General features: G+C 50.7%; 3 protein-coding genes across 6 annotated transcripts; all 3 read left to right on the top strand.

Moving 5' to 3' along the window:
- Positions 1–5,110: 5,110 nt before the first annotated feature.
- On the top strand, positions 5,111–12,102 carry Naglu (N-acetyl-alpha-glucosaminidase). Of its 2 annotated transcripts, XM_077800492.1 has the most exons (7): positions 5,406–5,494; positions 5,835–5,904; positions 6,329–6,476; positions 7,078–7,224; positions 7,510–7,595; positions 8,594–8,850; positions 10,276–12,098. In XM_077800492.1, the coding sequence occupies exons 3-7, from the start codon at positions 6,414–6,416 to the stop codon at positions 11,484–11,486; spliced, it is 1,764 nt and encodes a 587-aa protein (XP_077656618.1). In that variant the 5' UTR covers positions 5,406–5,494; positions 5,835–5,904; positions 6,329–6,413; the 3' UTR covers positions 11,487–12,098. The 2 variants fall into 2 exon arrangements, with proteins under 2 accessions (XP_026242864.1, XP_077656618.1); XM_026387079.2 differs by lacking the exon at positions 5,835–5,904 and having other exon boundaries at positions 5,111–5,494; positions 10,276–12,102.
- A 53-nt stretch (positions 12,103–12,155) lies between these two features.
- Hsd17b1 (hydroxysteroid 17-beta dehydrogenase 1) lies at positions 12,156–13,969 on the top strand. Of its 2 annotated transcripts, none has more exons than XM_026387082.2 (6): positions 12,156–12,323; positions 12,405–12,572; positions 12,752–12,895; positions 12,987–13,080; positions 13,471–13,645; positions 13,731–13,969. In XM_026387082.2, the coding sequence occupies exons 1-6, from the start codon at positions 12,227–12,229 to the stop codon at positions 13,947–13,949; spliced, it is 897 nt and encodes a 298-aa protein (XP_026242867.2). In that variant the 5' UTR covers positions 12,156–12,226; the 3' UTR covers positions 13,950–13,969. The 2 variants fall into 2 exon arrangements, with proteins under 2 accessions (XP_026242867.2, XP_026242866.2); XM_026387081.2 differs by having other exon boundaries at positions 12,164–12,323; positions 12,716–12,895.
- Positions 13,970–18,458: 4,489 nt separating this feature from the next.
- Positions 18,459–22,942, top strand: Coasy (Coenzyme A synthase). 2 transcript variants are annotated; one of them, XM_077800568.1, is made up of 10 exons: positions 18,459–18,517; positions 18,847–19,227; positions 20,244–20,458; positions 20,694–20,825; positions 20,959–21,148; positions 21,233–21,297; positions 21,450–21,534; positions 21,707–21,804; positions 21,911–22,057; positions 22,155–22,942. In XM_077800568.1, exons 2-10 carry the CDS (start codon positions 18,858–18,860, stop codon positions 22,215–22,217), a joined length of 1,365 nt encoding a protein of 454 aa, XP_077656694.1. In that variant the 5' UTR covers positions 18,459–18,517; positions 18,847–18,857; the 3' UTR covers positions 22,218–22,942. The 2 variants fall into 2 exon arrangements, with proteins under 2 accessions (XP_077656694.1, XP_026242576.1); XM_026386791.2 differs by having other exon boundaries at positions 18,847–19,557; positions 22,155–22,941.
- The last annotated feature ends 227 nt before the right edge of the window (positions 22,943–23,169 follow it).

The raw sequence follows: 23,169 nt of genomic DNA on the forward strand, positions 1-23,169 counted from the left end.
GAATTAATATGTACACACACACACACACACACACACACACATTCATTTATATATTTGGTACTAGGGTTTGAACCCAGGGGTGCTTTACCACTGAGCTATATCCCTAGTCCTTTTTATTTTTTTTAATTTTGAGACAGGGTCTGGCTAAATGGCTAAAGCTGGCCTGGAACTTGTGATCCTGCTCCTAAGTTGCTAGAATTACAGATGTGGGTCACCATACCCAATCTTTTAAAAATATATTCTGTAGAACATTCTGAACTAGCACATGTTGTAGGGGAAGAAAGATGTGATATCTTTCCTAGACCATCAGAAAGATCATAGCCAAGGGCTGGGGGTATAGCTCAGCTGGTAAAGTGCTTGCCTTGCATGCACAAGGCCCTGGGTTCAAGCCCCAGCACCACACACACACACACACACACACACACACACACAAAAAAAAAAAAAAAAAAAAAAAAAAAAAAACCATAGCCAACAGTCCTATATATAACAAAAGACTGATTAATAAAAGAAAAGCGTAATTGATTTATGCTTTTCTTTTATTTTTGATTTAGTTTTGTGTGACAAGCTGGGCATGGTGGTAATTTCAGTGGCTTAGGAGGCTGAAGCAGAGGATCATGCCTCAGCAAAAACGAGGGGCTAAAAACTCAGTGAGATCCTCTCTAAATAAAATATAAAATAGGGCTGGGGGTGTGGCTCAGTGGTCAAGTGCCCCTGAGTTCAACCCCAGTACCACAAAAAAAAAAAAGAAGTTGTTTATGTGACATAGGAGCCTTCAGAAATAAGTGGCTCATTTTTATGCTTAGATTTGCTGAAGAGTGGATGACCAAGTAGAAATGTGACTGAACAAAAGAGTCTGACCTAATGGTAAGACTGGAAAGGAAAACCCAGCAAGATCTGTCTAGTTTCTTGGCCTCTGTGTAGCATTCCTTTCTCCTTTAGTACGGAGCAACACCCTTTCTGGAAGAAGAGTCTTATGACTTATTAGCAGACATTGTATGTAGATAATTTTTCTATGGCTAGCTCTTATAAAGAAAAACAAGGGAAGACCACCAGGTATGGTGGTGCCTGCCTGTAATCCCAGGGATTCTGAAAGTTGAGGCAGGAGGATCACAAGTTTGAGGTCAGCCTGAGCAACTTACCAAGAACCTGTCTCAATTTTTTTTAAAAAAAGGGTTGGATGTAGCTCAATGATAATGTGCCCCTGGGTTCAATCCCTAGTACCACACACACAAAAAAAAAAAAAAAAAAAAAGAGGAAGAAAGAAAAAATTAAGTCAAGGGAAAGAGTAATAGTTCCAGGTTTTATGGCTGGCTTCCGGGGCAATGGGTTTCAGTTTCTGTAACCCACCTTGGGGAAGAGTTTCCCCTGCCTTGGTGGAGAAAGGGGAGGAGAGAGAAGGGCAGAAGATCAGGAAAAAAGACTTTGTGCACTGCAAAAACAGACAAGAAAAAGAGCCTGTGCTTCTGAGGCCCTTCCAATGTTCTTTAGATCAAAGCACTCAGTGCGCCAAAGCATCATATTTGGGGGTATCATTTTCTGAGACTCAGCAACATATTCCTTTTTTTCCAAGAGAATGCTTAATATTTTATCCTGGAGATGTATCTTAATTTGTGCAGTCAGCCCTCTACTAAAAAAGAGTTCTCAGCCTCTAAGAGTGTGTGTGTGTCATTCTGGAGGTGGTGGGTGTGGTGACAAGAGGCACTCCTGATCCAGCAACCATGGACTTAGGCCCCCTGGATGGTGATCCCAATTTGCTGTCCCTGCCAGCCAACCCCCTAATCACCTGGCTGAATCCAGACCTGACACAGAGGCACTAGTCTGACAGGAGACCAGCAGCCCAATCCTCACCCCACCATCTACATGTTCCCTAAGATCCAGAAATGCTGGTGAAACAGAACCCGGAGGAGGAGAGTCTAACAGATCTCACCTGCAGCCAAGGGGGGTTTGAGGGGGGGAATAGAAGGTGGCCCAGGGAGAAGGCTCAGGGGTAGTCTTGGAACTTCTTCCTGGGGAAGACTGAGAAACTTCCATATTCTGGCAACTGAGTAGGAGGAGGGGCCACACCTCAGCTGCTTGCTGAGCCAGACTGAGTAGGGCATTGCAGCTTTGTTTGCAGCGAGGAGTAGACACTCAGTGGGCTCTTATGTCCTCTTTCAGGTTCCTCTGCACTATATAACCCCGCTCAAACCCCTTCCCTGTCCCTAAACTCCTCCACTCATATGATGACAATCCCCCCAAATCAACTATGCCTCCAAAGGATTCAGAAGCCTTTCCCAAGAGCCCACCACGCTCTGCCTCACACAGCCATTAAACCCTCCCTGTCCAGACAGGCAGTCTGAGAAACGGCACTGTCTGGGGAGTAGTGGCCAGAACCCTGCTCAAGGAACCAGGAATTCCAAATAATTCTAGTCCCAGAGCTGTTCTGCTACTGTTACAGGGCTGGGGTCTGCTGGGAAACTGAGGCAGCAGAGACCCCCCCCACACTTCAAACCCTGATTCTTGCAATCAGTTCAGAAAGTTTTCAGACATGTCATTCAAAGTAACAGGAATGAATTCATTAGAAGGAACAGGAGAGGGGAAAAAGGGACACTCTCAAGGGAGAGAGTGGGTCCTCTCAGAGAGGAAAGGGATACTGTGTTCCTCCTGCCCTCTAGTTTTATTGGGGTCCCAGGAAAGTTTCAAAGACTCCTGCCTAGACACACTTTTTTTTTTGGTACTGGGGATTGAACCCAGAGGGGCTTTATCACTAGCCATATCCCCAGCCCTTTTTATTTTTATTTTGTGATAGGGTCTAAGTTGCTTAGGGCCTTGCTAAATTGCTGAGGCTGGCCTTGAATTTGTGATCCTCCTACCTCTGCCTCCAAAGATGCTGGGATTAGGTATGGTCCACCACACCAGGTTTAGATACACTTCTTGATTTTTTTTTCTGGGGGGCGGGGGTACTATGGATTGAACCCAAGGGCACTTGGCCACTGAGCCACATCCCCAGCCCTATTTTGTATTTTATTTAGAGACAGGGTCTCAGTGAATTGTTTAGCACCTCACCTTTGCTGAACTTGCTTTGAATTTGTGATCCTCCTGCTTCAGCCTCCCCAGCTGCTGGGATTACAGGCGTGTACCACTGCACCTAGCTACCTCTTGACTTTCAAGTCCCCACTTGACTTTCAAGTCCCCACTTTGGCCCATGCTGACAAATTCTAATTGGAACCTGTTCGTAACAGATTCTATGGTTGAGGGAATTATCCTTATCTCCCCTAAATTCTGGAATCCTGTCTGTGTAAGTCACAAAAGTCCCCCACTTGAGGGTAACTTGTGTTCCTCTTAACAGCATTATTCCGGGCTTACATTTCTCCTGCAGAAAACAGGTAGCACCACACCCAGCTAAATTGTTTTTTAAAAGTGAAATCACTTGGAGGTCAGCACAGTTGGCCTTTCCCCGCTACCCTGAACCAGAGACTGAACCCAGGGGCACTTAACCACTGAGCCCCAGCCCCAGCCCTTTTTATTTTGAAACAGGGTCTCGCTAAGTTGCTGGGGCTAGTTTTGAACTTGTGATCCTCCTGCCTCTGTCTTCCAAATCGCTGTGCACTACCATGCCTGGCTGATGGGGCCCATTTTAAAAACTATTCCCTTAACCTCATGTTCCCACAACTCATGTCCGTCTGTTCCCTGTTACTACTGCTTATGGATCTTGCTCAAGTCACTTCCTTGGCCTTCAGTTTCCCATCTGTATGAAGAAGGCAAGTCTGTGCTGCTGCCACTTTCTAATTTTTTTTTTTTTCCAGTCCTGGGGATCAAACCCAAGGGTGACTTACCACAGAGCTACATCCCCAGCCTTTCTAATGTTTTGAGACAGGGACTCACTAAATTGCAATTCTCCTGCCTCAGCCACCGGAGTAGCTGGGATTACAGATGTGTGCCACTGTGTCTGCTGTTGCTGCCCTTTGAGGGCCCGATGGAGTGCCCTCCTATGCCCACCATTCCCTGCTGCAGGCCAGGCTGGGTTCATATGGGTCATCCTTCCTTTAACCACCTGACCTTTCAGTTCCTTAAAAATCACCACATTCTTTAACTCCCTGTTCTCTATGCATTCCTCTTTACCTCTTCTCCTAGACAAGTTCTACTCATGCTTGGGTTTCAGATTAAACGTGGCTGCCTTTTGGAAGCCTTAGGCTAGGTTCCCCTGCACTTCTTTACAGCATAGCAACCATGAAGGAAATTCCAACATAAATATTGTATCCAGGTCTCCCCAGGTAAGGACGGTGGGGACATCTATTATTATTTTGCTAGTACCTAGTAGCTATGGCAGTGCCTAATACAAAATAAATTTCAGCTGGGCATGGTGACACAAACCTATAATCCCAGCGGCTCGGAAGGATGGAGGAGAAGGATCGAAAGTTCAAAGTCAATCTCAGCAATTCAGCGAGACCTTGACTCAAAACAAAAAAATTTAAAAACGGGCTGGGGACGTGGATCAGTGGTTAAGCGCCCTGAGTTTTATTTATCCCTGGTAATGTATAAATAAATTTTAAAAAAGAAAAAACAATCTCCAAATTCATATTTATTGGGTAGGAGGGGAACTGGGTATGTATCTCAATGGAATAGCGCCTGCGTGTCAGCAAGCGTGAAGCCCTAGATTCATTCCCCAACTCTACCCCGCCCCCAGTTTTCTCATCTATTTTGAGACTTGGTCTAAACTGCCCAGGTTGGCCTTAAACTTGCGATCCTCCTGCTTCTGCCTCTCCAGTGGCTGGGACTACAGGAGTGCGCCACGGAACACGTCCCCCACCCCCATTTTTTCTTTTAAAGGGTGGGTGGCTGGACGGACGGGAAGTGACTTGCCGGTGAACCCGCGCTGTACCTGAAGGCAATTTGGGAAAGGCAGTGCACCCCGTGCGGCCCTGAGAGTTTGATGGGGTCACGCGCAAGTAGTCAGAACTCACTCTCAGGGTTGGGTCTGGGCCCGGAAGCAGAGTCTCCCGGCAGCAAACCGGAGTTCCAGCCTAAGTTCCACGTGGCCGGAGGCCCACAGCTGATTGGACACCCGCTGTTCCTCTATCCTGGTCCCGAGCCCGGATTGGTTGTTGGCTGGGCGCCGCCATGATGAGACCATGGAGGCCGCTACGGTGGCCGCAGCTCTGGGGTTCCTGCTTCTGGCAGGGGTTGGGGGCTCTTCGGTCGATGAGGCCCGGGAGGAGACGGTCGTGCGGGCGCTGGTGGTCCGGCTGCTGGGGCCCGGGCCGGCGGCCGATTTCTCGGTGTCTGTGGAGCGCGCCCTGGCGACCGAGTCGGGCTTGGACACCTACCGCCTGAGCGGCGGCGGCGGAGCGCGCGTGCAGGTGCGTGGCTCCACGGGCGTGGCGGCCGCCGCCGGGCTGCACCGCTACCTGCGCGACTTCTGTGGCTGCCAGGTGGTCTGGTCGGGTTCTCAGCTGCACCTGCCACAGCCGCTGCCTGTGGTGCCGGAAGAGCTGGCTGAGACCACGCCCCACAGGTATGGGTCCCGACCGCCTCAGGGCAGCTGCCTCCAGCCTCCAGCCCTGGGGACGCCCACCCTTCGCCTCACTCCGACAATGGGCTGGAGCTGCAGAAAACTGAAAGCCTGAGAAGGAATTGGTGGCCTTCGAGTCCAATAGCTCTGCTTTCAAATCCTAGCTTCACCTTTAACAGCCATGCGTTCTTATGTCAGCCTCTCAGAGCCTCAGCTGGCCCATCTGAAAAATGGAAACAGTGATGTCCCCCGAGCAGTGTTGATTGTGAGGGTTTGCACGATGATGGTGCATAATTGTGATGGGCAAGTTTTATTTCATTCCTTCCCTGCACTCTATTTGAAGATGCTGACTGAGGAATGACGTCCACCCTGCTCACAGACCTCTATTCTAGCACTTGCCACACTGCATGAAGGTGATGTGTTCACATCTGCCTCCCCCTCAGATTGTGGGGCAGGGAGCCCCCTTCCTAAACTGGGGCCCTCCACTTCCTAGTCAAGGACCAACTTTGCCATATAGACACTATAGCTGGGGCTCTGAAAGTGTTGAATGGGAATGAAATATATTCCTACAAATATCTGCCAGGCTAGAGTATTGGGAACTAGTGGGCAGGCACCTCAGAAACTTCAACTACTCAAGCCTCAGCTCCACCTGGGGTGGATCCAAGAAAGAAACAGAAGAGGGCCCACATTTGGAACTCTTCCCCAATTCCACTGGGTGCCAGGGGAGTTATTCCAGAGCCAGACTATCTCTGAGCTCTTCCAGGTGATGGACACTCAGGGATAGGAAATATCTTCTCTGCCCCCAGTAACCTACTCAACTCCTGCCTCCACCTGCAGGTATCGCTATTACCAGAATGTGTGCACACAAAGCTACTCCTTCGTGTGGTGGGACTGGGCCCGCTGGGAGAAAGAGATTGACTGGATGGCACTGAATGGCATCAACCTGGCACTGGCCTGGAATGGTCAGGAGGCCATCTGGCAGCGGGTGCGTGCCCACCTAGCCCCTCCACACTCTACTGTCCACCACATGTCCCCCACTTGTTGTCCATCTGCCCCTGGCCAGCAGTGTCAGGCATACAGAGAATAAGGGCTCCAGAAGTGTTTGTGGAGTGCACAATGGATCCAGACCTCAGAAATTGAGGCTTCCATTCCTGAGATGAGCTAGACCCCAGCATCATGCTAAAACAGTTGATGAACCCAGGGCTTCTCTCCCCTACCACCTGCCGCCCCAGACCAGTCTCCTGATCCTGTAGATTCTCCCATATTAGCAGTCTCGATCTGCCTCCAAGGGAACCTCCAAGTGCTCTGGCTCTTTTCCCTTCCATCTGGTGAACTTTGCTCCATGAAACCTTCTAAGACTTCTTTCTGGTTTTTGGGAAAACCCCTTTGTGTCCCATCTCCTCACCCATACATCAAAGATGACAGCTTAGTGAACTCAGATCTGTTTTCCCTAGATTGTGATCCAATTTTGTCTTAGTACTGTAGCTTCCAGCACAGAGAAGCAATGAGTGAATGTTTGTTGAATGAATCAGTTGGCAAATGTCAATGAATATATTTATATGTGTAGGGATCTCCCTCTTCCCCAGGTGTACCTGGCCTTGGGTCTGACCGAGTCAGAAATCAATGAATACTTCACTGGTCCTGCCTTCCTGGCCTGGGGGCGCATGGGCAATCTGCACACCTGGGGTGGCCCCCTGTCCCGCTTCTGGCACCTCAAGCAGATTTATTTACAGGTAAAAGAATGGGAAAGGGGGCTGGGGACATAGCTCAGTTGGTAGAGTGCTTGACTTGCATGTAGCAGGCCCTAGGTTCAATCCCCAGCACCACAAAAAAAAAAAAAAAGAATGGGAAATGGAAGGGGTAGAATTGGTGCTGAGGTCACAGACCTAGGGAGGGTGTGGTTTTTGACCAGACTCAGGGCTCTTGACCAGATCACAGTGACTGTGTCCTGAGTGAGTAAGGGACCCCCATGGGGCTGCAGAGGTCATGCTCACCAGCCCCCCTCCTGTTTCTCCCAGCATCGGATCCTGGACCGGATGCGCTCGTTTGGCATGATCCCCGTGTTACCTGCATTCGCAGGGCACGTCCCCAAGGCTCTCACCAGGTGAGGCTTTCCCTTTTCCCTGTGCAGCTCAACAATGGAATTTTTTCTTCTGTTAAAACGTGACTTAAATACTGACTTAAATACTGAAGCTATGGATGCAGGCCTGGGTTTGATTCCTGCCTCTGCTACCAACGAACTGTGTGACCTTGGACGGATTACCATGACTCCCCAGTGCCTTATTTTCCTCACTTGTAAATGGGATCCTTACCACCTTTACCATCAGGGTTTGGGTGTGAATATGACCTGGCAGAGTGCTTGCTAGAAGCTGCTCTAATTAGTGGTAGTAGGGGATACACTGGTCTCTTTTCCTCTTCTCTGTACTATACACTCCTCTCCTGTGGCTAGAAAAGTCTTCAAGGCCGTACTGAAACATCCCCTCATTCAGGAAGCCTTGCCAACACCCCCAGGGGCCTCCTTCGTGCCCACAAACACCTGGTTCCCACCACTCACACTGCTGGCCTCCTCCCTTGCACTGTGAGTGATAGCAGGAACCTCATTCCTTCTGTGATTTTTGTCCAGCTGTGCAGGGCTGCCAGACACTGCTGTCTGCTGGGCCCTAGGGATGCAGTGGTGAAAGTGCCCCGGGCTCTGTCTCTGAAGAGAGATAAGCTAGCAGAGGGATATGACCCAGTGATAAGGGCAGGAATGTATACTGGCTCTTGTGGAAGAGGGCCAGAAAGGGCTCAGGGCAGAAGCAGTACTGAGCCTTATCTTGAACAAGGAATGTGTTTAAAATTTCAGCCAGTGGAGGAGGAGGGATAGCAAAAGCTTTCCAGACAGGTAAAACTTAAAAGGATAGTGGGGAAGAACCAAGAGGATAAGCAAGGAGGGAAGAGGAAAAGATGCCCAGGCAGGGGGCAGTGTGTGTGAAGAAGCACAAGAAACCAAGATGCACTCCAGGAACTAAAGATAAATTAGACTGGTATGGAAGGAATTATGGGCCAAGAGGAATACTATGTCAGCCTCCAGTAATTCTCTGAGCTTTTGCTCTCCACTAGGGTGTTCCCACAGATGAATGTCACCCGATTGAGCAGTTGGGGACATTTCAACTGCTCCTACTCCTGCCCCTACCTTCTGGCTCCAGAAGACCCCATGTTCCCCCTCATTGGGAGCCTCTTCCTATGGGAGCTGAGCAAAGAGTTTGGTACCAACCACATCTACGGGGCTGACACTTTCAATGAGATGCAACCTCCTTCTTCACAGCCCTCCTACCTTGCTGCAATCACCACTGCTGTCTATGAGGCCATGATCGCAGGTACGGTGCCCTGGGGAGGTGGGCAAGGGAAGCCCCCTGGACCTTCAGGTAGATGGGGATGGCAGAGGTCAATAGGGATGGGAGGAAAGACTGGGGCTACCCCTCACTGTAATACACAGCCCTTTACAGTTTCCCAGGCACACATGCCATCTCATTTAATCCCATTGTGGTTGAGAGATGAGCTCTGGAGCCAGATAACTAGGGCGCAAACCCTGACACTAATAGTCCCTGGTAACTTACAAGTTACCTCACTCCCAGTGTCTCAGTTGTTTCATCTGTACAACGGGACTAATTCATAGATACATGATGCCTGGCTTGTAAAGAATCACTAAGTGCTAACTACTGAAAAGATTTGATTTGATATTTCCCTCATTGCTAAAGCAGGTAATGCAGGCCAGAGTTAGGGCTTATACCCCAAACTAGTAGGTATCCATCTTGCTTCACAAATGTGAACCCCAGGCTCCTTCCTGCCACTTGTAAGGATGGGTAGAAGGGGCCCAAGGCAGGAGTGGCTTAATGGAGGTCTACATGTTAGCCAGGAAGGGAGCAGGTTGGCTCAGTCTTCCTTGAGCAGAGCTGCTGCAAGTGTAGTCTAGAACCAGTGGCATGAGCCCCACTCTGGAGCCTATCTTATTGGTCCACTTTTAGTTACTGCAATGAAATCCCAAAGGCTTACTCCCAAAGCCTCATCTGCAGATACCATAATGGGATTAAGTTTGCACCTTCTTAATACCTTGTAATGGGGATAAAATTTTAAAAAACATGAACCCTTGGGAGTTATACTCAAAACATATCCAAACCATAGCACTATCAGATATGCACATTTCAAAAAAAATTTTTGTTGTTGTTGTAGATGGACACAGTACCCTTATCTTATGTTTATGTGGTGCCAGGGATCGAACCCAATGCCTCACACGTGTTAGGCAAGCACTCTACCCCTGAGCCACAACTTCAGCCTATATACCCACATTTTTTTAATACCTTTTATTTTATTTGTTTTTATGTGGTGCTGAGGATCAAACCAGGGCCTTGCATGTGCTAGGAGAGTGCTGCTCTGCCACTGAGCTCCAACGCCAGCCCCAGATATACACATTTTTAGGGCCCAACCCAGAACTGAATCAAGGCTCAGAAGCTGGGGCCCAGGAGTCCATGTCTTAACATCTCAATTTTAATGCCTGTGAAGCAAGATATCAGTATCCTGGAGTTCCCAATTAGGGGGAGGCAGGATGAGGAAGGAAATATGTAGTGGTGTGTCCCCATATATGTCCCCATGGGGCAGCCAGAGGGGGAAGGTGTCCCCTGTGACAGGGTCATTTGCCTTCTCTGGACCTCCATTTTCATCATTTGTAGAATGGGCTCAGCACTCCCCTGGCCGTCTCCTCTCATCACCCCTCTTGTCTGTCCTTCCCACTCCCACCACTGCAGCGGATCCTGATGCCGTGTGGCTGCTCCAAGGCTGGCTTTTCCAGCACCAGCCCAAGTTCTGGGGGCCTGACCAGGTCAAGGCTGTGCTGAGGGCTGTGCCCCTGGGCCGTCTCCTGGTTCTGGACCTGTTTGCCGAGAACCAGCCTGTGTATAGCCGCACAGACTCCTTCTATGGCCAGCCCTTCATCTGGTGCATGCTGCATAATTTCGGGGGCAACCATGGCCTATTTGGATCCCTGGAGGCTGTGAACCAAGGCCCTCAGGCTGCACGCCTCTACCCCAATTCCACCATGGTAGGCACTGGCATAGCTCCTGAGGGCATTGGCCAGAATGAAGTGGTCTATACCCTCATGACTGAGCTGGGCTGGCGAAAGGACCCAGTGCCAGATTTGGTGGCATGGGTGACCGGCTTTGCTGACCGGCGGTATGGGTTGTCTCAGGAAGATGCAAAGGAAGCCTGGAAGCTACTGCTCAGAAGTGTCTACAACTGCTCTGGTAAGGCCTGTGTTGGGCACAATCGCAGCCCACTGGTCAAGCGGCCTTCCCTAAAGATAAATACCACTGTCTGGTACAACCGATCAGATGTGTTTGAGGCCTGGCGGCTGTTGTTGAAAGCAGCACCCAACCTAACCACCAGCTTGGCCTTCCGCTATGACTTGGTGGACATTACCCGCCAGGCAATCCAAGAGTTGGTCAGCTTGTACTATGAGGAGGTGAAGATCTCCTACAGGAAGAAGGACCTGATTCTCCTACTGCAGGCTGGAGGCATCCTAGCTTATGAACTTCTGCCTGTACTGGATGAGGTGCTGGCTACTGACAAACGCTTCTTGCTGGGCAGTTGGCTGGAGCAGGCACGGGCAATGGCAGTCAATGAGACCGAGGCCCAATTCTATGAGCAGAATAGCCTCTATCAGTTGACCCTGTGGGGTCCAGAGGGCAACATCCTAGATTACGCTAACAAACAATTGGCAGGACTGGTAGAAGATTACTATGCTCCACGTTGGCGCCTCTTTCTGGAGACACTGGCAGGCAGCTTGGCTCAGAGTGTTCCTTTTAAACAGAAGGAGTTTGACAAAAATGTCTTCCAGCTGGAGAAGTCCTTTGTTCTGAGCAAAAAGAGGTATTCCAGTCAGCCTCAAGGTGATACTGTGGACCTAACCAAGAAGGTCTTCCTCAAATATTACCCCAGGGTGGTGAATGGCTCTTTGTGACAGACTGACCATCCCTGGGGCCCCAGTTCTTCCCAAACTCCAGGCTGGGACAGATTCTAGAGCCTGGAGCTAGATACGTGTCACAAGACAGCCCCAGCCATTGGAGGAGTCAAGGCCTGCTCTGAGGGCAGGTATGGGTAGCTTGGAGGGAAGTGAACTACCCTTTACCATCATCCGTAAATTGGGATTAAAGTGCTGTTTTCTGTCAATATAATAAACTCATGAATCAGCCTGGGTCTGTCAGAATGAAAAAGTCACTGCCAAGATGTCTGGGCTACAGCATGGACCCTGGTGTGGGGCCAGTTCTCCCCCGACCTCCCTTGCTTTTGCCCCCCTATGCTTAATACTAACCCCCGGCCTTTGTACTGAGAATGCCTCCCCCAGCATTTACTTTTACAGCAAAGCAGCAAACTTTGGTAAGGAGAATTGTCCCTTAGGACACAGACATATCCAGGAAGTCTACCCATGGTGCTGCTCACTGCCCTCCTGCTTGCCCTCCCTCTGACCAGCAACTAGGGAAATTTGGTGTTAAATCAGTGGCCTTTTCTCTGCTTTGATCCAGAGCAGGGTGGGGAGAGCCGGTCAGGGACTAGGGGAGTTCTCAGCCTTGAGATTGCCTCTGAGACACAACAAGGGGTGGGGGCACTGCAGGCAGGGGCGGGGTGAAGCAGGTGATATCCAGCCCAGAGACCTGCGCCTAGGGCTCTGCTGCTCCTGAGCTGCTTCTCAAGAATCTCCCCATGGATCGCACCGTGGTGCTCATCACTGGCTGCTCCTCAGGCATCGGCCTGCACCTGGCCCTTCGGCTGGCTTCAGACCCGTCCCGGAGCTTTAAAGGTATAAGAGGGGCCAGCATGGATAGATTTCCCCTAGAGGTAAGCAGGGCATTCAAATCTTCATCCTCTCCCAAACCTTCAGTGTATGCCACGATGAGGGACCTGAGGGCTCAAGGCCAGCTGTGGAAGGCAGCCCGGGCCCGGGGATGCCCTTCCGACTCGCTGGAGACGCTGGAATTGGACGTGAGGGACTCAGATTCTGTGGCTGCTGCCCGGGCACGCGTGACCGAGGGCCGTGTGGATGTGCTGGGTGAGCCTCCCCCCGAAATGTGTACAAGAGCCATCCTTGTCCAGAGCCCAAACCAGAATGCCCCAAGCACAGGGAACCCTGGGGGATAGTCTGGGGCTGTCACTGGTCTGTTGGTCGCCTAGGGCGGGTCTCTCTTCTTACAGTGTGCAATGCGGGACGGGGTCTTCTTGGACCCCTAGAGGCCCACGGGCTGGACGCCGTGGGCTCGGTGCTGGACGTGAATGTGGTTGGGACCGTGCGAACACTGCAGGCCTTCTTGCCGGACATGAAGCGGCGCGGCTCAGGCCGCATAATGGTGACCGGGAGCGTGGGAGGCCTGATGGGTGAGTAGAAGGGGCGGGGCCTCCCCCAGCCGCTCCCCGCCTGGACGCAGGTCTGAGCTGCAGAACTCAGCGACCTCACCTCTCTTCCAAGGGCTTCCCTTCAACGCAGTGTACTGCGCCAGCAAGTTCGCGCTTGAGGGTTTGTGCGAGAGTCTGGCGGTTCTGCTGCTGCCCTTTGGAGTCCAGTAAGTCACCTGAAACTTCTGAACCCTTGGAAACCCAAGCCCGGGATTTTTGTTGGGGTGGCTCTCCGGTGGGTCCCCGCCCTCCTTCCCAGACCCCGATGGTTGTGTGGCAGGCACTGTGCTGGGCCTTTGACACACATGATCTCATTCACTTGCCGAAAAGCACAGGTCCACAGAGGTCACACCGTTCTAGTTACCCACCCAGACTCAAATTCCGTCGCTAAAGTCTCCCTCGAAGCCTCAGGTGGACACGGGAGCACTTCTCGGGCAGTCAGCCGCTTCGCAAACACTTCGGTTTTGCAAAGCAGCCTGCGCGCAGCGGCTATCCTCTCCGCGGACCCAGGCCAGCCCTGATGTCCGCTTCTGCCAACTCGCCGCTCTTTTCCGCAGCGTGAGCCTCATCGAGTGCGGTCCAGTGCACACGGCCTTCTATGAAAAGTTAGAGGGCGGCCCGGGAGGGACGCTGAACCACACAGATGCCCAGACCCGCCACCTCTTCTCACTCTACCAGCGCCACTGCGAGCAGATCATCCGTGAGGCGCAGGACCCAGAGGAGGTGACAGAGGTGGGTGCTCTCAGGGACTCGAGGGAGGCTGGGAAGAGGGAGGCACACCGTGATCCAAGCCCACGCTTCTATTCCGGCCCCGCAGGTCTTCCTCACTGCGCTGCGTGCCCCAAAGCCATCCCTGCGCTACTACAGCACCGAGCGCTTCCTGCCCCTGTCCCGGCTGCGCCTCGAGGACCCCAGTGGCTGCAGCTACGTGACTGCCATGCACCATGCTGTGTTCGCTGACCAGCCTGCCGAGGCAGCTGGGACCAGAGAACCCGGGGACCCTGAGCTCGGTGCGTCTCCTGCAGCCCCGAAATAAAGGCTTTGTCTGCTACTGTCTCCTCGCGCCCTCCTTTGCCTCCCAGGATGTGCAGGTGATAGCGCAGGGGTGGCGGCTGCATTGCGCTGGTGCGCAGCGGGTGAATGATCAGGACAATTCTCGGAGCCCCCGTTCTACCTATGTGGAGACAGATATCCAGCAGAGGGAGATAACACGGGGTCACGCCTCAAATCCAGGGGACTGCCTGCATACTAGAACTGTCTCTGGATGCCCAAGGGAAGTCTGCAACAGTGGAAATTAGGTGGACTCAAGTTTGGAGAAAGCCCGGTTGTGACCTGGCCTTTATTACTCAAGGGAATCCCAGGCAATGCCCTTACCTACCCTGAATCTGTTTACTTTTCTTTCTTTCTTTTTAAAATATGTATTTTAGGTGTAGATGGACACAACATAATGCCTTTATTTTTATGTGGTGCTGAGGAACCTGGGTCCCACCCCTGCTAGGCGAGTGCTCTACCACTGAGCCACAATCCTAGCCCCTCTTTCTTTTTTAATATCTTTGTTTTGTTTATTTATTTTTATGTGATACTGAGGATCAAACCCCATCCCTCCCACATGTGAGCACTCTGCCACTGAGCCACAACTCCAGCCCTGAATCTGTTCATATCTGTAAAATGAGTTCAATACCTCTCTCATGGGTTGAAGACCAAGTGAGATAATACCTGTGAAGTGCTAGTGTGGAGGGTTTCGTTTTGTTTACAGTGCTGGGGATGGAACCCAGTGCTGACTTAGGCCAGCACTCTACTACTGAGCTAGACCCCCACTATGCTAAATAAAGCAAAGGGGACACCCCACTGAGTACCTCTTTGTTCCCCTGCCTCAAACTGAACTCTTCAGAGGTCCCCACCAGCCCCAAGGCTGCCTCTTCCCAGGAGGTACAGCTGGGGCTTCAGTCCTGGCTAGTGTGTTCAGTGGTCTATACTTCCTGATCTTACAGAGGGGCGCTCCATGGCAGGAACCATAGGAGCCAATCTCCTAACTTCTGTGGAGGTCTGATGGGGGACGGGCAGAGGTAGGGAGCCGAGAGAGAACAGGTATAAGTGAGGAGAGGGGATGACAGGCAGGGGAAAGGGGCAGGAGTGTCCCAGAAGGGGGTGGTACTGAGGTAGGGGCTAGGTTGGGGGGTCATGTCTTAGAGGAAGTGAAGGACCAGTAGAGAAACCTAACGTGGTTCTTGGGCCTCTGTGTGGGACATCAGAGGAAGACGGCAGTACATTCTGACCTGTCCTCCAGATAAGGATTTTCTCTAGCCCACTGGATTGCCAGTTGCCTCTGCAGCTTGGAGGAAGGAGTCTCAGCTACCCTACCCCTGTTGGTCTCCCTGCTCTGCAGGCCCAGATGAATCTGCTGTCCTTACAGCATCCAGGAAGTCCACGGGAAGGGCAGAGGGCCAAGGTGGTATGAATTTCTGAGGCATGGGATCTGCTCTTAGAGCCTGCCCCCACCCCAGGCTTCTCCTTTGCACTTCTGTGAGAGCGAACAAGCAAACATACAGGTGGTAAGAGAGTCTAAGTGTGACCCCTCTATATTTCATATATCCACATTCTCAATAATCTATGTTGTGGAATGATTTCAAATACCATTTAGATGTTAATGCCCCCCACAACACCCCAAAAATGTACATATCTCCAACCTCATGTTTCCTGCAAACACCAGGTTTATATTTCCAGCTGCCTACTCAGTGTCACATGATGTCTAGTAATCATAACGTGTTCAATGATTGGGGAATACTTCCTCCTCCTTCAGTCTTCCTCATTTCAGTGTGTGATGACAACTCCATTTGTCCAAATGCTCAATCCAAAAACCTTGAATTATTACTTAATTGCAGCCAACCCCATTTTTTTTTTAACACCATGAAGTGAACCTAGAGGTGCTTACCAAGGAAGCCACTTCCCCAGCCTTTTTTTTTTTTGGTGCTGGAGATTGAACCCATGGCCTTGTGCATGTGAGGCAAGCTCTCTATCAACTGAGATACATCCCCAACCCCTCCTGTCTTGTAGTTTATTTAGAAACAGGGTCTCACTGAATTGCTTAGGGCCTTTTTTTTTTTTTTTTTTTTTTTTTTAAAGAGAGAGACAGAGAGAGACAGAACGAGAGAATTTTTTTAAATATTTATTTCAGTTTTCGGCGGACATAACATCTTTGTTTGTATGTGGTGCTGAGGATCGAACCTGGGCCGCACGCATGCCAGGCGAGCGTGCTACCGCTTGAGCCACATCCCCAGCCCGCTTAGGGCCTTTTTGCTGAGGCTGGTTTGTAACTCGAAATCCTCCTGCCTCAGCCTCCCGAGCTGCTGTGATTAATACGTGCGCCACCGTGCCCAGCTAGTTTTTATTTTGAGATGGGTCTGGCTAAATTGCTGAGGTTAGCTTTATACTTGCAGTTCTACTGTCTCAGCCTTCTGAGCTGCTGGGATTACACACGTTCGCCACCACACCCAGCTCCCCTCATCTTTCAATCAGTCTTTCAGCAAATACTGACAACTCCACCCTATATCTTCAATCTTCAAAGCATATTGGGAAATCATCCTGTTCCTCACACTATCATCTCTCTTGGCTATGTAGTAGCCTCCCAGGTGATTTTCTTGATTTTGCTCTTGCCCTCCAACAGTAAAATTTTCCACAGTATACACAGAATGATTCTTTTTTTTTAAATGAAATTCTTCTCATCAAAATGCCTTCTGTTGCTTTCCATTTCAGTAAAAGCCAATGTTTACAAGAACTGCTGTGATCTGACCCCTATGTTCTTTTGATCTCATCTCCCACCACTCTTCAAATCCATTCACTTTGGTCCCCTGGATCCTGTCTCAGGGTCTTTGCACTTGCCATCTCCTCTGTCTGGTTTGCTTTTTCCCTGATCTCTCATTCTCTCTCTTCCCTCAGGTGTTTGCTGTTTCCCTGGAACACCCTATCTAAAACAGCACTCCTTTCCCTCCAGTATGGTCCCCTTACTCTGCTTTATTATTCTTCATAGCCCTCATCACCAGTAGATATATTACAAAAATTTTTAAATTGTTTAATTCACCACCCCATCCCAAGACACACAGGAATCTAAACTCCAGGAGAGCAGACACTTTGTTATTTTTGCTCACTGCTCTATCCCTTGTGCTTAGAACCCCACCTGAACATGGGAGGGGCTAAATAACACACTTGCTGAAAAAAAAGTAACTCTGTTGTGTGCCAGATGAGACTGTCCAGATGTTTTGGGAGATTCTCAGACAGTCTTTGCTTCTTCAAATCAAGTTTTCGCTTTAAAATCCAATTTAAGATGTCACTTGTAAGCATCCTGGTCCTTTAATGCCTTTGTGGCTTCACAATTGTGCATTCCTTGACTACAAAGGCAGATTTGTGGGGCTGAGGGATTATACACTTTTAGAGGCTTTAAGAATACGACAGGCTAGGGCTGTAGCTCAGTGGTGGAGCGTTTGCCTACCAAGGGTGAGGCAATGGGTTCAATCCTCATCACCACATAAAAACAAAGAAATAAAATAAAGGTTAAAGTCTCTCTTTTTTTGGGGGGGGAGGGGGTACCGGGGATTGAACTCAGGGGCACTCAACTCCTAGTCACATCCCCTATCCCTATTTTGTATTTTATTTAGAGACGGTCTCACTGATTTGCTTAGTCCCTCGCCGTTGCTGAGACTGGTTTTGAACTCTCCATCCTCCTGAGCGGCTGGGATTATAGGTGTGCGCCACAGCGCCCGGCTTTATTACTGGAATCTTGAGGATTGATTGCTTTCCCTTTTCAGATCTCCGTGGACAATTTACCTGAAAAGTCTTCTAATAGCAACCTGGCTTTCTCCCCACACCACTCCAAACTCCAGTCTAATTAGCCCTCATTATCTTCGAGGTAAATCTTTACCACTGGGTCTCACGCCCTTGCCCACTTTTCTCCTGTTTAGAGACCCTGGCAGCTCTACTGAGCTCACACACAGAGCTCCTTCTCCTCTCTAGCAAGCAGGCGCACTAAGGTGCGTGGTGCGGCGAGCATCCTATAGAAGCCATGAGAACCGGCCTCTATGTACCCCTGGAACATTCAGGGTCCCATACATCCCATGTGCGAAATGGGACTTCGGGAAAGTTGCCCAGTAATCTACCAAATGAAAATCCTCGGGCTGGGAGTGGAGGACCAGGAGGCTCTAGGAACGCCTCTCCTAGTGCAAGTGCAATTTTGTGACCCCTACCTCTATCACTGGAATTAAGGAGGAAAGCCGGTATTAGTTCTGGTTGCCTTTTGGTTAACCTAGTTGAAACCAATCTCTCTTCTCCAGGGCTGAAGGGAATCCGCCATCTGGGCTTTCCAGCCTGCCTGCCCTTTTCTGCCCAGTCCGGATGGATCTGGAGCCAAGATTTAATCAGTCTCACAACCTCCGCGCTCAGCTCCGCCTCATCAACAGGACAAGCTCCATTCCACAAGAAACCTCACGAGAGTTCCGTGAGATTTGAGTTCCGAAGTTGAGATGTTTGGCCTCTCTCGGTATCCGTACCTCGGAGTTGTGGTTCCAAAGGCAGTGCTTCCGGGTCGCCGCTCGGGAAGCCTTCGCGGCTGGTGTAAGTGGAACCAAAGCCTGGGGGGTTCAGCTAGTAGGGAACCAACCTAAACGTCAGCGTCCCCCTTTAGGCCCCTCCTTCGATTTCTTGAAGACCCAGTGCAGTTTAGTAAGAGGGCCCAGTTCCTGGATCCCCAGTCCTATGGCGCAGGGATTCCTCTCCAGTTCCCCCTTCCCAGGATTTTGGTTTACTTCAGAGAAGTCATTGCGAGATCGGCCAGGCCTTCTCCCGGCTCCAGGTCTCCTTCTGGGTCCAAGGCCCAGTGCAGGTCTCGGCTTCAACCATTAGCCCCTTAGCCATCCTCATTTCCTCTCCCTGCCTGTCCGTAGGCCTAGGCAGCATGGCTGTATTCCAGTCGGGCCTCCTGGTGCTGACGACGCCACTGGCCTCCCTGGCCCCTCGCCTCGCTCCTATCCTGACCTCAGCTGCCCGCCTGGTGAATCACACACTCTATGTACACCTGCAGCCGGGCATGAGCCTGGAGGGCCCTGCCCAGCCCCAGTCCAGCCCGGTGCAGGCCACGTTTGAGGTTCTCGATTTCATCGCGCACCTTTACGCTGGCGCCAACTTCCACAGGCACCTGGACGTCAGAATTCTACTGACCAACATCCAAACCAAGAGCGCCTTTCTCCCTCCACTGTCCAGCTCAGTCCAGAATTTGGCCCACCCGCCAGAAGTAGTGCTGACTGACTTCCAGACCCTGGATGGAAGTCAGTACAATCCAGTTAAGCAACAGCTAGAACGTTATGCCACCAGCTGTTACAGCTGTTGTCCACAACTGTCTTCAGTGCTGCTGTACCCGGATTATGGGACCGGAATGCTGCTTGTGGAGTCCCTGGATGTACCCTTATCCTCCACCATTAGGCCAGCTTCCCCTGTGGCTAGGTCTCCAAAGCAGCCTGTGCGTGGTTACCACCGTGGGGCTGTGGGTGGCACGTTTGACCGCTTGCACAATGCTCACAAGGTGTTGCTCAGTGTTGCATGCATCCTGGCCCAGGAGCAGCTTGTGGTGGGAGTAGCAGACAAAGATCTGTTAAAGAGTGAGTGAGAGGGACCCTGCATTAGGGTAGTGGAGGATTCCCCAAATTTCCTCCCCCAACCACCACCGTTAATGCCAAGATCTAGAAAGGTAGTTCACACCCATTCCAAATATCACAGTGCTTGACAGTTGGTGCTGAGGAAGCTTTCTTTTTTAAGTTAATTAATTAATTAATTAAATTAGATATATATGACAGCAGAATGCATTTTGGTTCATTGTATTGAGGAAGCTTTCTTAGTTTGTGGTTCAATCACCAATTAGACCTCCCAAATATGGAACTAAGGAATCTACTTTTAAGATTCTCCAGGTGATCAACTGTAAAATTTGAGACACTGGGAATAAATATACAAATGAATTGTAAGGTAGTAGTGCTACAGACAGTAAGAATGAACTCAAGGATGGCATGGCTCTTGGGATTTTCTAACTCTGATGCCCTTTAGCATAGTTCTCTGGAGTAATCTCTTGGTGGCTTGTTCTCTGGACTCATGCCAGCCCTTGCAGAGACTATGGTGCTCATCCGTTTCCTCTCCTTCATGTCCCTCCCCTGCAACAGACTCCCAGTTTAATACTTTCTTCCTGTCACCCTCCTCTGGAGATACAGGGCCTAGGGACACTCTTCCCCAAACAGGCCCACACTCTTCTTCCCCAGTAAAAAAGCCTCACTGTTTTTCTGGGCTCCTTCCCCAGGCAAGTTGCTCCCTGAGCTGCTCCAGCCTTATGCAGAACGTGTGGAACATCTGAGTGAGTTCCTGGTGGACATCAAGCCCTCCCTGACTTTTGATGTCATCCCCCTACTGGACCCCTATGGGCCTGCTGGCTCTGACCCCTCCTTGGAGTTCCTGGTGGTCAGCGAGGAGACCTATCGTGGGGGGATGGCCGCCAACCGCTTCCGCCTTGAGAATGTAACCCCTGGGAGACTGGCAGAGGGTGTGGATGGGAAGGGGGAAAACCTTTATGGGGTGCTGTTGGAAGTACCATGGTTCCAGAGGAGGGAAGAGAGGGGTCAGGGTAGTGGGAAGAAGCAGGAAGAAACTGGTTCCCAGCTTCCCTTCCTTGGGTAGGTAGAAGAGGATAAAGGGGATCTGGGTTCTTCCTTCCTCCTCTCACTCTTTTCTTATCCTTCCCCCTTTACCCCAGGACTTGGAGGAGCTTGCCTTGTATCAGATCCAGCTGGTGAAGGATGAAAGCCACGAGCAACATGAAGAAGAGAAAGTCAGTTCCTCCAACTCCCGCCAAAGACTGCTGGGAAAGCTGCTTCGGCCTCCAAATGTAAGCCTACCTTTCCTCTTTCACTTGTGTTTGGGCGTACTGGAAATGCTGGAGAGTAAAAATTGAGGGGTTCAGCCTCAAGCATGAACCTAAGGGCCCTAGTAACTATGGGGTTCCTTCTCATCTACCCCAGAAGAGGCCAGAGCTCCCTTCAGGTCTCTACGTGATTGGGCTGACTGGCATCAGTGGCTCTGGGAAGAGCTCAATAGCTCAGCGGCTGAAGGGCCTGGGGGCATTTGTCATCGACAGTGACCACTTGGGCCATCGGGCCTACGCCCCGAGTGGCCCTGCATACCAACCTGTGGTGGAGGCCTTTGGAACAGGTAACAACTGGGGAGGGCTAGAGGTGGCTTTAAATGAGGAGATGGCTTGGTCTCTTTGCTTAGTCCTCCTTCTCTGTCACTCAGATATTCTCCATAAAGATGGCATCATCAATAGGAAGATCCTAGGCAGCCGGGTGTTTGGAAACAAGGTAAACACACACCTCTCAGGGCTCTTTAGCTCCTCCTAAATTCTGACCCAGAATTTGGATTTCTGCTCATTTGTTCCCAACTCCCACCTCCTGGGCTGGCTCCATCACTCAGAGAAAGTAACCTCTGCCTACTTCCTCTATCCCCTCCCCAGAAGCAGATGAAGATACTCACGGACATTGTGTGGCCAGTTATTGCAAAGCTGGCCCGAGAGGAGATGGATCTAGCTGTGGCTGAGGGTGAGTGGGAGGGATGATGGGAACAGTTGAAGGGGAGTGTTGAGCAAATTCTCCCCGACAGCTTCCCTGCCCCCAGCATGGCTATCCACTTTCCCTGGGACTTGTTTTTGTGGGCCTCTGATTGACAGTAAGCATTAGAGTGCTGCTGGCAGTGACTGGGGTCTCCCCACAGGAAAGGATGTGTGTGTGATTGATGCCGCCATGCTGCTTGAAGCCGGCTGGCAGAACATGGTACATGAGGTGTGGACCGTTGTCATCCCTGAGACAGAGGTATCTGGACCCCACCCTTACCCCATCCCTACTGCAGATGGTATCCTGCTCTGATCCAGCAGGCTGAGCTGGGATCCTTCCTGACAAATGCCTCGTCTGTGCCCAGGCTGTACGACGCATTGTGGAGAGGGATGGCCTAAGTGAAGCTGCCGCTCAAAGCAGGCTACAGAGCCAGATGAGTGGGCAGCAGCTTGTGGACCAGAGCCACGTGGTGCTGAGCACCTTGTGGGAGCCGCATGTCACCCAACTCCAGGTTGATGCCCAGGGAAAGAAAGGGTTGTGGGGAGGGAATGTCCAGTGGGTGTTTGCCTGACGTTGTCCTTTCTTCCAATATCCTGGACTGTCGGAAGGTGGAAAAAGCCTGGAATCTCCTGCAGAAGCGCATAGCCAAAACTCCTCAGGCCCATGACTGATAATGAATTCTCTGTGGGACCACAGTGGCCTCTGGAGTAGATGGGAACCAGTGGTGTGGAGGAATGGGTACCTTGATGCTCTTCCAGTCTCAGACCTAGAGGGCTTCAAGCTAAGCTGTGCAGGACATGGCCGGGCCTGGTAGACACAGGAATCCTATGCAGCATGCTGACGTTTAATCAACAGTAAAGATGTGGCTTATCAGGGAGCAGGCCCCTGTGGAGTTCCATCCCTATTCTTGCCCACAAATGTCTGATGCCCACCACTGACTGGGGTCAGGGCAAACACTGGAATTTCTAACAGAATTAAAGGTGAATGTCTACAGGTGCTGTCTGTATGGTGTCTGCTTCCTGCTCCAGCGTCTCTAAAGTGTCTTTGGACTCTTATGCCACAAGTTCAGGGTCCAGACCTGAGCCAGAAATCAGGATTACAGTGGTTAAGTATATGGCCTTTGAAGTTAGCCAGACTGATGTCATCCTCGTTCTTCCCACTTACTAGCTGTGAGAGAGACTTCTGAATGAGAGACTTTTTAGGTACTTCTAATTCCTCACTATAAAGCAGCAAAACAACTAACAAACTTTTTGCAAGGATTATTTAATTCCACAAGCACCCTGCCAGCTACTGGGCTGGGTTTTGGAAGATCTATGCTGGGTAGTGGCTCTGCCCTCAAAACTTGCAGCTTGATGGGGTCAGAAGATGTGAAGCAGGAGTGCTCCGCCCAGTTTCTAACCTAGGGACAAGGTCTGCAGGTGCAGGTGAGTACGCATGCGCACAGGATCTGCAACAATATTTAGAAAACCTTTTCCCCCTTGGGTAGTGCTGAGGATGGAACCCATGGTCCTTCACATGAGAAGCACTGGCTCTACATCGAAATATATATATATATATATATATATATATATATACACACACACACACACACACACACACCCAGCCCTTCACAAAAGCCTTTTG

The sequence above is a fragment of the Urocitellus parryii genome, chromosome 7 (genome assembly GCF_045843805.1).
Source record: "Urocitellus parryii isolate mUroPar1 chromosome 7, mUroPar1.hap1, whole genome shotgun sequence".
Classification (NCBI taxonomy): Eukaryota; Metazoa; Chordata; class Mammalia; order Rodentia; family Sciuridae; genus Urocitellus; species Urocitellus parryii.

Excerpts from the sequence above, each read along its gene's own strand:
- Naglu (XM_026387079.2), top strand. The coding sequence starts at position 5,112 with ATGGAGGCCGCTACGGTGGCCGCAGCTCTGGGGTTCCTGCTTCTGGCA. Across the intron at positions 5,495-6,328 it reads GCTGAGACCACGCCCCACAG|GTATCGCTATTACCAGAATG; the intron begins GTATGGGTCCCG and ends CTCCACCTGCAG. Across the intron at positions 8,851-10,275 it reads CTATGAGGCCATGATCGCAG|CGGATCCTGATGCCGTGTGG; the intron begins GTACGGTGCCCT and ends CCACCACTGCAG.
- Coasy (XM_026386791.2), top strand. The coding sequence starts at position 18,858 with ATGGCTGTATTCCAGTCGGGCCTCCTGGTGCTGACGACGCCACTGGCC. Across the intron at positions 21,298-21,449 it reads GCCGGGTGTTTGGAAACAAG|AAGCAGATGAAGATACTCAC; the intron begins GTAAACACACAC and ends TCCCCTCCCCAG. Across the intron at positions 22,058-22,154 it reads CGCATGTCACCCAACTCCAG|GTGGAAAAAGCCTGGAATCT; the intron begins GTTGATGCCCAG and ends GACTGTCGGAAG.
- Hsd17b1 (XM_026387081.2), top strand. The coding sequence starts at position 12,227 with ATGGATCGCACCGTGGTGCTCATCACTGGCTGCTCCTCAGGCATCGGC. Across the intron at positions 12,573-12,715 it reads GGGCCGTGTGGATGTGCTGG|TGTGCAATGCGGGACGGGGT; the intron begins GTGAGCCTCCCC and ends CTCTTCTTACAG. Across the intron at positions 13,081-13,470 it reads CTGCTGCCCTTTGGAGTCCA|CGTGAGCCTCATCGAGTGCG; the intron begins GTAAGTCACCTG and ends TCTTTTCCGCAG.